The sequence below is a fragment of the Molothrus ater genome, chromosome Z (assembly GCF_012460135.2).
Source record: "Molothrus ater isolate BHLD 08-10-18 breed brown headed cowbird chromosome Z, BPBGC_Mater_1.1, whole genome shotgun sequence".
NCBI classification, from domain to species: domain Eukaryota; kingdom Metazoa; phylum Chordata; class Aves; order Passeriformes; family Icteridae; genus Molothrus; species Molothrus ater.
In genome coordinates this window covers 38,883,065-38,895,783 of record NC_050511.2, presented here as the reverse complement: position 1 = coordinate 38,895,783, position 12,719 = coordinate 38,883,065, and the positions used below count along the sequence as shown (strand labels likewise).

The 12,719-nt window shown below is 46.5% G+C and overlaps 1 protein-coding gene across 1 annotated transcript; it reads left to right on the top strand.

Moving 5' to 3' along the window:
- The first annotated feature begins 5,219 nt into the window (after nt 1–5,219).
- ZNF367 (zinc finger protein 367) lies at nt 5,220–12,346 on the top strand. The gene is made up of 5 exons (XM_036402561.1): nt 5,220–5,770; nt 6,734–6,884; nt 8,506–8,625; nt 9,004–9,142; nt 9,723–12,346. The coding sequence occupies exons 1-5, from the start codon at nt 5,411–5,413 to the stop codon at nt 9,961–9,963; spliced, it is 1,011 nt and encodes a 336-aa protein (XP_036258454.1). The 5' UTR covers nt 5,220–5,410; the 3' UTR covers nt 9,964–12,346.
- Nucleotides 12,347–12,719: the final 373 nt, after the last annotated feature.

Here is a 12,719-nt window from a genome sequence, read left to right as displayed (position 1 = left end):
AACACAATTCTACTAAGCAAAATTGACTACATGAAGTCTTAAGCCAAAAAGAGAGCTCCATCACCGAAGATGGACATGCTTATAGAGGAGTACCCTAATGCTGAGAGCTTTGTGCACAAGCTGGACGTTGTGCCCTGGCTGGCAGCAAATGGTTGGAGCCCCATCAAATGGGCCAGGAACAGGCACTGACCTTCTGCTAACAAAGGGCACAGGGACCTTGGTGCTAGCTGGTGGGGGTGGGGGTGGCCAGTCACGTAGAGACTCTGCAGGACCCAGTGAACAAGGAGAGGACCTCAGCCAAAATATCACCATTGGACCAAGAGGCAAGTGCAAGGGGCATGAAGGGTGGGCACATAGGTTGTAAGGGTGTAAAAGCCCAGGAATTCCTTAGAAACAGCACATGCTGCTACTGAGATGCCACATCAGGATCAAAATACTTCCAGGAACCCAGCATCTGGGACACTGCTATGGGAAACGTGGGGTCGAGATGGCAAAGGAAGCTTGTCTGGCAGTGTGAGTATGGTGAGTGTAGGGATTCAAATGGGGCACCTGTAAGGTGACTGGAGCCACCCACTGCAAAGGGGTCTCAGTCCCAGCAGTGAAAGTCTCACAGGTTGGGAATGTGATTCCCAGAGTGGAATCTGAATGCTCAGACAGGAAATCTGGAAACTTTAAAAATATAATAACAAAGACTTGGATAAAAGATATTATTACCATTGCTAAGGTTTTACATAAATCCATATTATAACATAATAACAATAAAGTTACATGCAGTGTGACCGTTTGCTATTATCTGCCTAAAGGCCATAATATAAAGTACATGCTTTAAAGAGGTAGAATACATCTTTTCATCTTTATTTGTCATGTTTTGTTCTGTTTCAGAGTTAGTTGTTTTTATCTCTGAAAGTTCACTATCTTCAAACTCCATAATTGTCATTTCCATCTTGAGTCTAACAAGCTAGATTTTCCGGCTTTCTCTTGAATCCTTGCTCCGTATCCTTTTACAATTCCAGTCTTATGTCATGTGTGATAAAAGGTGTGCTTTGTTGTAATAAGCAGGATTTGATCTGACTATATCATGTTTCATTATTTTCGTCCTTTAACTCACATAGAGAACTTTTTCTTGTTTCTACACTGAAATATTAATGCTTTAATGCATTGAATTGGGTTTGCAAGGGCAAGCTTTGGAGGGGGGAGAGTTACAGGACTGGTTTCTGTGAGAAGCTGCTGGAAGTTTCCTCCATGTCCAGCAGAGCCAATCCCTGGTGGCTCCAATGCAGATGTGTCACTGGCCTAGGCTGGGCCAGTCAGAAATGGTGATAACACAGCTGTGATAACAGATTAAAGATGAAAGGGAAAAAAGTTATTATGCAGATATAATTGTGACCAGAGAAGAGTAGGGTGAGAACACATGAGAGGAACAACTCTGCAGACACCAGGGTCAGCGGAGAAGGGGGAGAAGGAGGAGGAGGGGGAGGTGCTCCAGGCACCAGAGCTGAGGTTCTGCTGCAGCCCCTGGTGCAAACCATGGCGAGGCAGCTGTGCCCTGCAGCCCATGGAGGTCCATGGGGATGCAGAGATCCACCTGCAGCTGGTGGAGGAGACTCACACTGGAGCAGTGCAATAATCCGTGGCTCTCTGGGCTGTTCTATTAGTCCGACCCAGCTAGCTCAGACTCTGGCCCACACGGACTTGCATAGACAGAAATAAAATATGAGAAGCGCTCTTGTCCACGTGGGGACGAGTATCCTGTTTATTGGCTTGGGACAGGACACTGCTGGCTGCAGCAACCACCCAAGTAGAAAAGAGTCCATAAGAAAGAACTCCTGCAGTGGAGTTTTATACCCGAGGGAATGGGGGCAGGGAAAGAGGACCGCGGCCAATGGGATACCAGTGGGGAGGGGCGAGGGGAGGGGTACCCATAGGACAGACCACCAGGTGTGTATAACAGGGGGGTGTGTGAGGGAGAGACCATGTGATGGGGGAGGGGAAAAACCCATCCACATGACCTAACATATTCAGTAAATATTTCCCATCACCCAGTCCAAAACAACAACTAAATACACTATTTAGTGCAATACAACGGAGCAGGTGGATGCACAAAGGAGTCTGTGAATCCAAGGGAGGCCCCATGCTGGAGCAGCTTGTCCTTGAAGGACTTGTACCCTGTAAAAGAGTGACACACACTGCAGCAGTTTTGGGAGGACTGTGTGTCCATGGGAGGGACTCTCATGGCAGCAGGTCACTGAGAGCTGCTGCTCATGAGATGGACCCATGTTGGAGAAGTTCATGGAGAACTGTCTCCTATGGGATGGACCCCATGGTGCAGCAGGGGAGTGACTCCTCTTCCTGAGCAGTGGGAGAAGCCTCAGGTGATGAACTGGCCATAACCCCATTCCCTGTCTCCCTGTGCTGCTGTGGTAGGAGCAGAGCTGGAAGGAAGGAGGGGTGGCAGGAAGCTGTTTTTAAGGGTTATTTTACTTCTCATTATCCTCCTCTGATTTTGTCAGTAATAAATTCACTTCATATCTCTAAGTTGAGCCTGTTTTGCCCATGATGGTATTTGGTGAGTGATCCCTCGCAGTCCTTATCTAAGCCCATTAACCTTTTGTTAAAATTTCTTTCCTCTGTCCAGCTGCAGAGAGAAGTTATAGAGACTTTGGAATCTAGCCACAGTCAAACCAAAACACATATTAAGCTAGTAGCATAGCATCAAAATACTATGAAAAGGAAATATTTAATATTGCTAAGACACTTCAGTTCAGATGATTACTTTAGAACAGGTTTTACATGTAACATGAACTATTTTAATAACACATCATAATACCTATGACTGTGTACTGAAAAGCAGTGTGTTTTAAGCCCTCTAGGCCAGGTACATTCTATATGCCCATTTTCTCTTCCAGTGGCAGGATCTGGAGAAAAAGTTCAGTTCTCTTTGGTTATGGCTATTACAACATAAAACACCATTGTTCAGAACAGTTAAAATATCAGATGTGGCATCAACTAACTTCTCCCTTCTCTTGCGTTGCCTCCATTAACAAAATTCTATTAGTTGGCATTAGAAAAATTTACAAGACCCACATATAAAAGTTAATCTGTTGTCAGGCCCTTGAAATCCATCACAAAACATAACGTGTACATTGGGGCAGCATAGGTTAAATATGGAGATACTCTGTTGCTCACAATGCACTGCACCATTCCCAGAATCTACAGTGCTGTACACCAGGTCACTATGTTAATTCCATCCATCACTGGAGTTCTTTAGCAGCTACATGTACTACCTGAAGCATTAGGCATGTAGTTTTGGAAAGTTATGAAGAATATTTGCAGCTTGGTTTTGGGGTGCAATTATTTTAACATGAATATTATTTTCCTTTTTTTTTAATTTTAAAGTAGATTTTAACATATTTTTTGTATTACTATTCCTCTACAACATCATTACATTACCAGAAGTATTTACCATGGGCTATTTTCAGGGCCAAAGGTTTTAAGGGGGTCAGATCCAAGCATGTGGAAACCTATTTGCTCATTTTGGAAACAAATGTTACAAGCTGCAGCATTTTCTTTCTGGCCTGGTAAGGAAGGCCTAACCTGGCATAGTAATGGTAGGACTTTGACATGTTACACTGACTTTGAGAAGCTGGGATAGCATAGCAATGGACAAGAATTTGCCTAAGCAAACATTTGAGGATTTTCAGTTAGTTTAAAAGAGCAGTTGAAGCAAACTCAACTATAATTCAGAATTAAAGGGCTGCTGATCTCAGGATGGATAAGGAATGCTGAAGCCCCGTATTACAGCCTCTGTGTTGGAAGAATTGGTAGGCTTTTCCCATTATCCAAAAGGGAGTTACTTAGTAGTCATACACTGCAAACCTGCTCTTCCCTGCACTTTCCTGTTCCTGTCAGTCATGAAGTTTGCCAACACTCTTACAAGGCAGCAGTCAGCAGCATACAAACTGCGAACAAAATAGATCTGGGGGAAAAAACCTCACAATTTTTGGAGCTTCGTGGCATCTCTGTGCTCCTGATACTGGCCTCAAAATTTAGCTACTAATGTAACAAATGTAAGCTATGTTCTCAGACTGGAGCAGCCTCGTGCTGAAGGGAAACTTCTTATGTTTTAGTTCTCTACCACACTCACCGTAAAGAAGCTGACACTTATGTTGAAGTGAAGCTTCTTATGTCTCAGTTTAGAGCCACTGGCCCTCGTCCTGTCGCTGGGAACCACTGAATAAAGTCTGGCACCATCCTCTTAAAATAACACCTGCCTTAAGAACCTCCTAAAATTCCCGAGTCGAGTGTCATGACAACGTCTTCTGCACACTTCTCACAGCCCCGGGACCGGTGCACGTAGCTGTACAGCTACGAGTGCCCTATTGCCACAGGCACCGTTGCTAGACGGGGCGTCTCCCCCGGCGGCCCCGCCAGCGCCATAACGGCCGCACCGGCCCGACCCCACCCGCCCTGCGATCCCCGCGGGGGCAGCTCACTGGGGTACCCTCCCAGCCTGTAAGATCGCTCCCAGCTCTGTCCGCCACTGAGGGCAGAGCTCCAGCAGGCAAAAGGAAAGAGTTTCCCCCGCCCCAGGGAAGGGAAGCCACGACCCGCTGTCCCAACGCCAGGCGACCCCTTTAAGCCGCCGGGCGCGCCAACTCCGCTGCGGCGCCACGGGATTGGCCCGCGCAGCCCGCCCACAGCCGCAGCGCGCCAAACCTGCCCGGGCGCGCCGCCCCTGCCTCCCCCCGCCCCCGCCACGGCAGGCCAATCAGCGCCTCCAGCGGGGCCGTGGGCCCGGCTTCTGCCCAATAGAATGGCAGCAGCCGCACGGCCTCGCCCTCAGGCCCCGCCCCCAGGGGTGCGGCCGCCGACTTTCCCGCCCAGCGGTTGGCCGGCGGGAACAGACTCCCCGTGACACCCGCGCTAGGCCGGGTGATTGGCTGCGCTCGGGCGCGAAACGTAACGCGGGAAAACCTGGGGCTCGGCCCGGGCTGCGAGCGCGGAGGTATCGCGGCGGCGGCGGCGGCGGCTCCTCCTCGGGCATCGCCGGGACCGGGGCTGCCAGCGGGGCCGGCTTCGCTTCAGAAAGGTGCGGGGACGCTGTGACTGCTTCGCTCCGGGCGCTGCCATGGCCGGGGGCCGCCGCTGACTTGGCGGACCCGCTCGGGGGTGGCCGCGGAGGCGGAGGGGTGCGGAGGGCAAGCCGCCGAGACCACAGGGAGCCGCCGTCCTCAGTGATGAGCGGCTGAGGCGAGCCTGAGCGGCGACAGGTGCCGACGGCCGCGGGACCTCCGTGCAGCTGCACGGCCCATTCCGGGACACGGGTGCGGACTGCGGGGCCCTGCCGCCGCGGAGCGCCCTCCTTTCGCTTTCTTTCCCTCCCTTCGCCGCTGCCCGCGAGGGTTCGGCGATGGCGGAGCGGCTCCCGCCGGGCCCCCCCCCGGTGATTTTTTGCCAGGACTCCCCGAAGCGCGTCCTGGTCTCCGTTATCAAAACCACCCCGATCAAGCCCTCCTCGGCGGGGAGTGGGGCCGAGGAGCCGATGCCCGTCCCGCCCGTCCCCACCAGCCCCGGCTTCAGCGACTTCATGGTCTACCCCTGGCGCTGGGGCGAGAACGCGCACAACGTGACCCTCAGCCCCGGCGGCAGCGACAGCACCGCCGGCCCGTCAGCCCTGCCGCCGCCCCGCGGGGGAGCGGGCAGAGTCCCTGGCGGAGACGAGGAGAAGGCGGGGAGCCCGGGGAGCAGCGGGCGGCACCGGCACCTGAAGGTGAGTGCGCGGCGGGCGGGGGCGGGCGGGCCGCGCGCCTGCGGGGTGACTCCGCGGCGCGCGCCCCTCCCGCGCTTCCGCCCGGGCATTTAAAGTGAAGTCACTTCCGGCAACGGCGCGCGCGCCGCGGGGAAGAGCAGGGGATGGAGCGGCTGCCCGTCCTCCCTCCTTTAAAAAGTAAAAAAATGACCATAAAAAAACCAACCTCGCCGCCGAAAAAAACTCTTGTCTTCTCTCCTCGTGTCTGGAGCGGTTTGTCCCGTTCTGGGCTCCTCGGTAAAAGAGAGGCATGGAGCTCCAGGAGTGGGTCCAGTGTAGGACAACAAAGATTATTTAGGGACCGGAGCATTTATTTTGTGAGGAAAGGCTGAGGGAGCTGTACCTGTTCAGCCTCAAGAAGAGATGACTGAGATGATTTTAATAACGGATATGAGTATCTTACCACGGTGCCAAGAGGATGGCGCTAGGATTTGCTTGTAACAAGCTGGAGGAAAAAAAGGCAGTAGGCAAAAAGTGATACACAGGAAGTTCCACCTCAATATGAGGAGGAATTTTTTTATGTGTTGGTGGCCAAGCATAGCACATGTTGCCCAGAGAGGTTTTGGAGTCTCTGTCCCTGGAGATACTCAAGAACTGCCTAGACACAATCCTGTGCCATGTGCTCTAGAATGACTGTTTGAGCAGGGAGGTTGGAGCAGATGACCCGCTGTGGTCCCTTTCAGCCTGACCCATTCTGTGGTCCTATTGTCGGTTTCCCCCGTGCTCCTGAGCTCATGGTGGTGCCTGTCATCTCCCCTCCTGCACCGGGCCCTTAGGAATGGGCTGGGCACAGTCTGGTGTGGCTCTGTGCTGTCACAACACCATCCTTGGTCATGCCTTCGCTCCAGGGCATGCTGTACCAGTTGGCCAAACTGCAGGGGGGAGGAAGTGCCTGAGTTTAGTTGCCTCGTTATTTACACCCAGGATGGAATAAGACGCGGCCGTCCAAGAGCAGACACCGTCCGAGACCTGATCAGTGAAGGAGAGCACTCTTCCAGCAGGATACGCTGCAATATTTGCAACAGGGTCTTTCCACGAGAGAAGTCACTGCAAGCCCATAAACGAACTCACACCGGTGAGTAAAAGGAAAGTGTGAATAGCTGGGGAGAGCCACTTAGGAAGCACAAATGAAGGAATTAAATCCCCCCCAAACAAACATAAAGGAACCCCAAAGAACTTAACCCGTTATGATTTTATTGTAACTGCTAAATTAACATACTTTGCTCCCAGTGCTTGTTAGTCAATCAAAGTCTTTGTAACCATATTTGTAGTGGGGAAGTGTAGCAGCAATTTGGGCTATAATAGTATAGCCAAATTGTGTAAACATTTTATCTGTCACAGACTCACTTTTTAAGAAAGACTGTAGTCTTGGGCTTGGTACTCTGTACTTGAGCCTCGTAGCACTTTCTATCCTGATTGCCTCTTTGTGATTTGTTTCCTCCTTGCTGATGTATTTTTCACATCACAACTGAAGTTTTGCTGTAAGAGGTTAGAGTAACTTAAAAAGTGGCAACTTCAGGATTGTCCCAGGAAGTGGGCTTAAATATTGAGAGAAGAGTCTACATGCTTAAAATCACCACCCAGTCGTTTTTTCCCACCACCTAAAATTAATTTTCTGGGGTGGAGGAGATCAGGCTAATTTACTGAACAGTATTTAGAAGGTGATTTGCATTTAAGTTTAAATGTATGATGAACTCACTCAATACTCAACTGAGCTTAAACTGAAGATGATGTTTGGGGTTTTTTTTAAACCAAGCAAATACATTTTATTTCTTCAACAGAACACTGTTTGCCATAAAACATGAAAAAATGTAGCTCACAATACAGACACAACCACCAGCACTCTCCTCAAACCAACCAAACAAAATCCCAAAAAAGTCCTGGCTGTCACCATCTCCTTCTGACTCAGGTCACTATGACTAATCTAAATAATGATATTAAACAGCATCATTCCTCATTTTTTGGTCAAAATAAACTATTTCACTCGATCCTGCAATGTGTTGAACTTGTAAGAACTTCTTAACTGAGTAGAGCTTACCCTGTCATTCCTCTGAATTAGTGAGCCATACTCACCCTCATTTTGTTGCCTTCCTGAGGGCGGTGGCATGGCATATCTTTGTGTAGTGTGTGCAGTCAGGTCCACTTGAGGAAGGAGACACCTGCTACCTTTGTTCTCCTGGTTGCAGTTTGCATGGACAACTCTTCCTTGATCACTGATTTAAGAAAACTTAAATCTGGAATAAGTTTCTCATGCAGCCTTCATCATTATAACTTTTCTTAAACATGAGCTATTTCTCCTAATGAGATAATTCTATAACCTTGTATTGATGTTGACCTCAGGTTATTTTACCCTTGTTCAGGCTATGGTAAGGATAAAATGTTTCTGGTTACAACCTGAATCCAATACAATCCTTGTATTACTGAATCCAATTACTTGTCCATATTTCTTGCTTTATATCTGCACAGTTTCACAAAACTTATGTAGTGCTATCTAGCAGTCTTAAATCAGGAAATATGACAAGGAAAAGTACAATTTTTTTTTTTTCTCTTCAGAAATAAGTGTATTGTTCAGTAGCATAGAGCCTGCACTTCTAGGATTTTTTAAGTAGATGCAAGTTTCTGAAGCCAGGGACCACTGCTGGGTACTATGACACTTCTAGTCATCTTTCATAAATCTCTTCTGTTACTACTTTTAGGTGAAAGGCCTTATTTATGTGATTACCCAGATTGTGGGAAAGCCTTTGTACAGAGTGGGCAGCTCAAAACTCACCAGCGTCTCCACACAGGAGAGAAGCCTTTTGTCTGCTCAGAGAATGGTAAGTCATCAGAGAACGATTTGCAGCTTTCTGGGGTCAGACTAATATTGGGAATGTATGCGTGTTAACATGGCAAAAGCTTTGGAGTTTAAATTTGGTGGAACTTTTAGGGAAGGGAAGAGCCCTGCAGAATCTGCCTAATTCTGCAAGTATGTATCTACGGATTGCATACATTCTCTGTCAGTGGATACTAATGTATAAAATAATGACCGGGCCATGTTACGAACCTAGAGCCTTTGGTTTTCAACAAAACCTAGGGGTTTTTGTGAATGAGGAAGGGTGGATTCAGTGGCATTTCCATCCCACAGATGCTACACTTTCTTTGGTTGGCTGCTTTCTGTAACACGTTCTTCATTGTCACTCTGTGTTTTTTTTAAGGCTGCGTAAGCAGATTCACACATGCAAACCGTCATTGTCCCAAACATCCCTATGCCCGACTGAAGAGGGAAGAACTCACAGACAGGCTGAGTAAGAAGGAGACAGCTGACAATAAAGCGGTGGCCGAGTGGCTAGCGAAGTAAGTTTCCTCATCTTTCTCAAAATACTTAAAAGAGTGGTCTAACACAGCATTCATTCTTTGGGATAGTTAAACCCCAAGAAAGCAAAACTAGATGTTCTTCCAGTACACATCAGCACAGCCTTGCCTCTCCTTAAAGAATTATGAACTCCTGGTCAAGACCAAGTTCTTGAGCCTTTTTTCTTACAGTTTTGTTTTGTGTTTGCTCTCTGCTTAAATACCTTTTTTTTTTGCTTGATCAACACCTGCTAATACTTTATTAGCTAGTGCTACAGTTTTGCTGAATTTGCATTTGTATGAGGGGTACTGTATGTCTAGGAAGAAATGCCTGCTGAGAATACCATGGAGACAAGAAATCTGTCACAGATGTTCACTTGGGCACTTCACATTGAAAATACTGAGTAAAGAAGCTTTCTGACAGCTTAAATACTACCATATAAGGGCTGAAAGGTAAAGCCAAGTGCAATGCCCAGTTCAATGCAAGCTAGTACTTGGGAGGTTTTTGCCCATTTTGAATTGGTGGTGTGCGAGTCAATTGTTGTGTGTATTTTACAAGTATTCCTCACGTTTGATGTTATAGATACTGGGAGACTAGAGAGCAGCGTGCTCCTGCTTTGAAGACCAAAGCAATCCAGAAAACAGATCAGGAACAGCAGGACCCAATGGAGTATCTTCAGTCTGATGAAGAGGACGATGAAGAGAAAAACAGTGCTCATTCAGCTGCCCGCCACCGTCGCCTCCAGGAGCAGCGTGAACGCATGCATGGCGCGCTGGCGCTCATTGAGCTGGCAAACTTAGCTGTGGCACCCCTGCGACAGTAGATAGGAGGAGCAGTCTCTGCCCATAAAAAATGTACTTTCTGGTGTTACTTAACCAGTTAGATCCCAAGCATAAGCTAAGCACCTTATTTGCTTATAATAGGCTGCTATTCTGTAGAATTTATGAAGAATGTTGTTGCCCCATAACATGGGGTGAGAGAATTGCACTTTTGATAGGGTAGAAGACAGATGTAAAATTTCTAAGTATTTTGTAAATATGGGACTGCATAAGGCAGGGTTGATAAATTTATGTGTCATGGAAAGCTAGATTTTTGCAAGGTTAACTCATTTATCTGAAGCAGATTTCACAGGAAACACTTTCTGAATAAAGTGTTCACAATTAGCAGGATGGTACATGTGGCCAAAGATGGCTGACAAAAAAGTATTTATCTGACTATCTAGCAAAGTGATGAGTCTGGGGATATTGTCAAAACAGCAATGAAACCATGTTTTTCTAATGTCAGTATATCTATACCTAGCATCTCCAAGGCGAAGGGCAGAGTTTAGTTATCTCAACTTGTACAGGGAAAGAAAATGCTTCATGCAGGGAATATCTTCACTGTGACTGCCCAAGGTATGAGGCTTGACTTTGCTGCTTCACATTTTTTTTATTTGATTTCAGCAGAATCTCTTGGTAGCACTTGTTATTCCTAACATGTGTAGTTGGGAAGTTTTGCACATTGTTTTATCTGAAAATGATTAGTCTTGCAAAGTCTAGAAAAAGGTAAAGAACTGGTAATATTTTTTTCAGGTATTTGGGCCCTTTAGTGATTTGGCACTTGATTTTGTTAATAAAGGGGTTATTTACAGGGTGGTATGAATTTGTAGTAAACTATTCTAGGTCTTCTATTAGCAAACACTAAGTTTTAAAGCATTGCTTTTATAATGATTAGCAAATAGAAGCCTCAATACTTACTGTGCATAAAGCCACCTTACTGCTTTAGTCCAGCATAACATGCCAATTTTTTGTTCACTAACCATAGCACAGCTATAAAGTAAACACTGCAGAAAAGTATTCACTATACAAATAGAAAATAGGCTTCCAAAGGTAGTTACAAGTGTGTTAACAGTGTGATTTCATATATTTCCCAAATAAATGAAGTTGCAGAATGCTGCCTAGTACTCAGATGCTGATATAAAATGTTTAACAGGGTATCTTGTCACTTTGTGAATGTTATGTACTTTCAGTAGCATTGTCTCATGGTGATCTTTTACCATATTTTGCTTTGAAGGCAGCCAGAGATTCCTAATATACTAACAAAACTTTGTTTTCAGATGGGATTTTTTGTGTGTGGTTTTGTTGTCAGTTGTTGTTGTTGTTAAGCTACTGCTTATGGGGATATTAATAATGTGTATTTACTGACCTGCTTGCTTTAACTTCTTCCCCTCGTTGGAAGTCAGGAAATTCAGATGAGAAGGGAAGTCTCTTTCCCTCTCGCTTGAACTGAAAAGGAAGAAAACATTTTGTCAATCACTTGATGTAGGCTGACCAGTTGCATACAGCTGTTCCAGAAAAGTAGAGTGGTTTCATATCTGAAACTGCAGCTGTTGAAGTATGTTCTCTGATAACCTTTTGTGGTTGAAAATCTCATTAATCCAGTTTGTTTAAATCCTGTGTCGATGCACTTAACTAAAAAGTAATTGAATAATTTAAAAAAAGAAAGTGTCTTTCATTGATTGTAAATAATTTTGCACCAGTGATACGGTTTAACTTTTGTTTCAGCTTCTGAAAAGAATAGGAAACACTAGTCATACAAGGCTTCTTTGCCTATGTAAAACTGGTAATTCATTCGTGTATGTAGGTTTTGGGTTTCTAAAAAATATTAAGTGCTTCTGACTGTTCATCTGGCTTCATGTGAATAGTCTGATCCCAAAATGAGCCCTGAACATACATCTGTTGTAATTCTGAATCATAACTCAGAATTGCTCCCGAGCAGTATTTCACAGGGCAGAAGACTGTAATTACCAGCCACTTGCAGACTGGAATATTACTTCATCAGGTTTGGTTGTGGATTTTTTGGTGGGGTTTTGTTGTTGTTGTTGTTGGGTTTGAGTTCTTCAAATTTCTTTTTTCAGTCAGCCAGAATATTTCCTCAGGTCTTTGAAGTATGACAAGTACACTGGATTGTACTTTGCCATAGACGAAATTCAGACAGCTGAAGCAGTTTTCGATCATGACAAGTTTAGGGTAAAATACCAAGTTAAAAAAGAAAGATGGGTTGTGGAAGACTGCTTTTTGTTTTATTAAGTGATTACATACAAGAAATTGTTTGGTTCTTTGAAAGATTTAAGTTGTAGTTTCGCGTGAGTTAAAAGCAGAAGAGTTGATGTGCTGTCATTCTAATAGATGCTTTGAATAAAAACTTGATTTAATTTTCAGGTTTAATGTGTGCTGTTTGGTAATTATTAAATACTCAGCCTCTTCCTTGTTTCTGACAGCCCGGCTTGTTGCAGAGAAGGTTTAAGGTGTTTATTTTCCCTGTCCCTTGAAATCTGACACAAGTTAAACCACCCGAGGCAAATTGTTTTTTAGTTTCAGGAACTTGTGAGAATCCGTCCCTCCGCGCGGAGCCCAGGCCGAGCTCTGGGGGTGCTGAGGGCTGGCTGCAGCAGGGTCCCCGCGGGGTTCGGCCGTCTCCCTTCCGCGGGCGGGCTCCAGAGGCCCCGCTTTGCCGCCGGCCTGGTTTAACAGCACGGCCGGGCGCTCTGAGGGCCGGGCTGCCGCGGCCCCGGCCCGCCGGAGGCCCCGCGCGGTGCCC

Excerpts from the sequence above, each read along its gene's own strand:
- ZNF367 (XM_036402561.1), top strand. The coding sequence starts at position 5,411 with ATGGCGGAGCGGCTCCCGCCGGGCCCCCCCCCGGTGATTTTTTGCCAG. Across the intron at positions 5,771-6,733 it reads GGCGGCACCGGCACCTGAAG|GATGGAATAAGACGCGGCCG; the intron begins GTGAGTGCGCGG and ends ATTTACACCCAG. Across the intron at positions 8,626-9,003 it reads TTTTGTCTGCTCAGAGAATG|GCTGCGTAAGCAGATTCACA; the intron begins GTAAGTCATCAG and ends GTTTTTTTTAAG.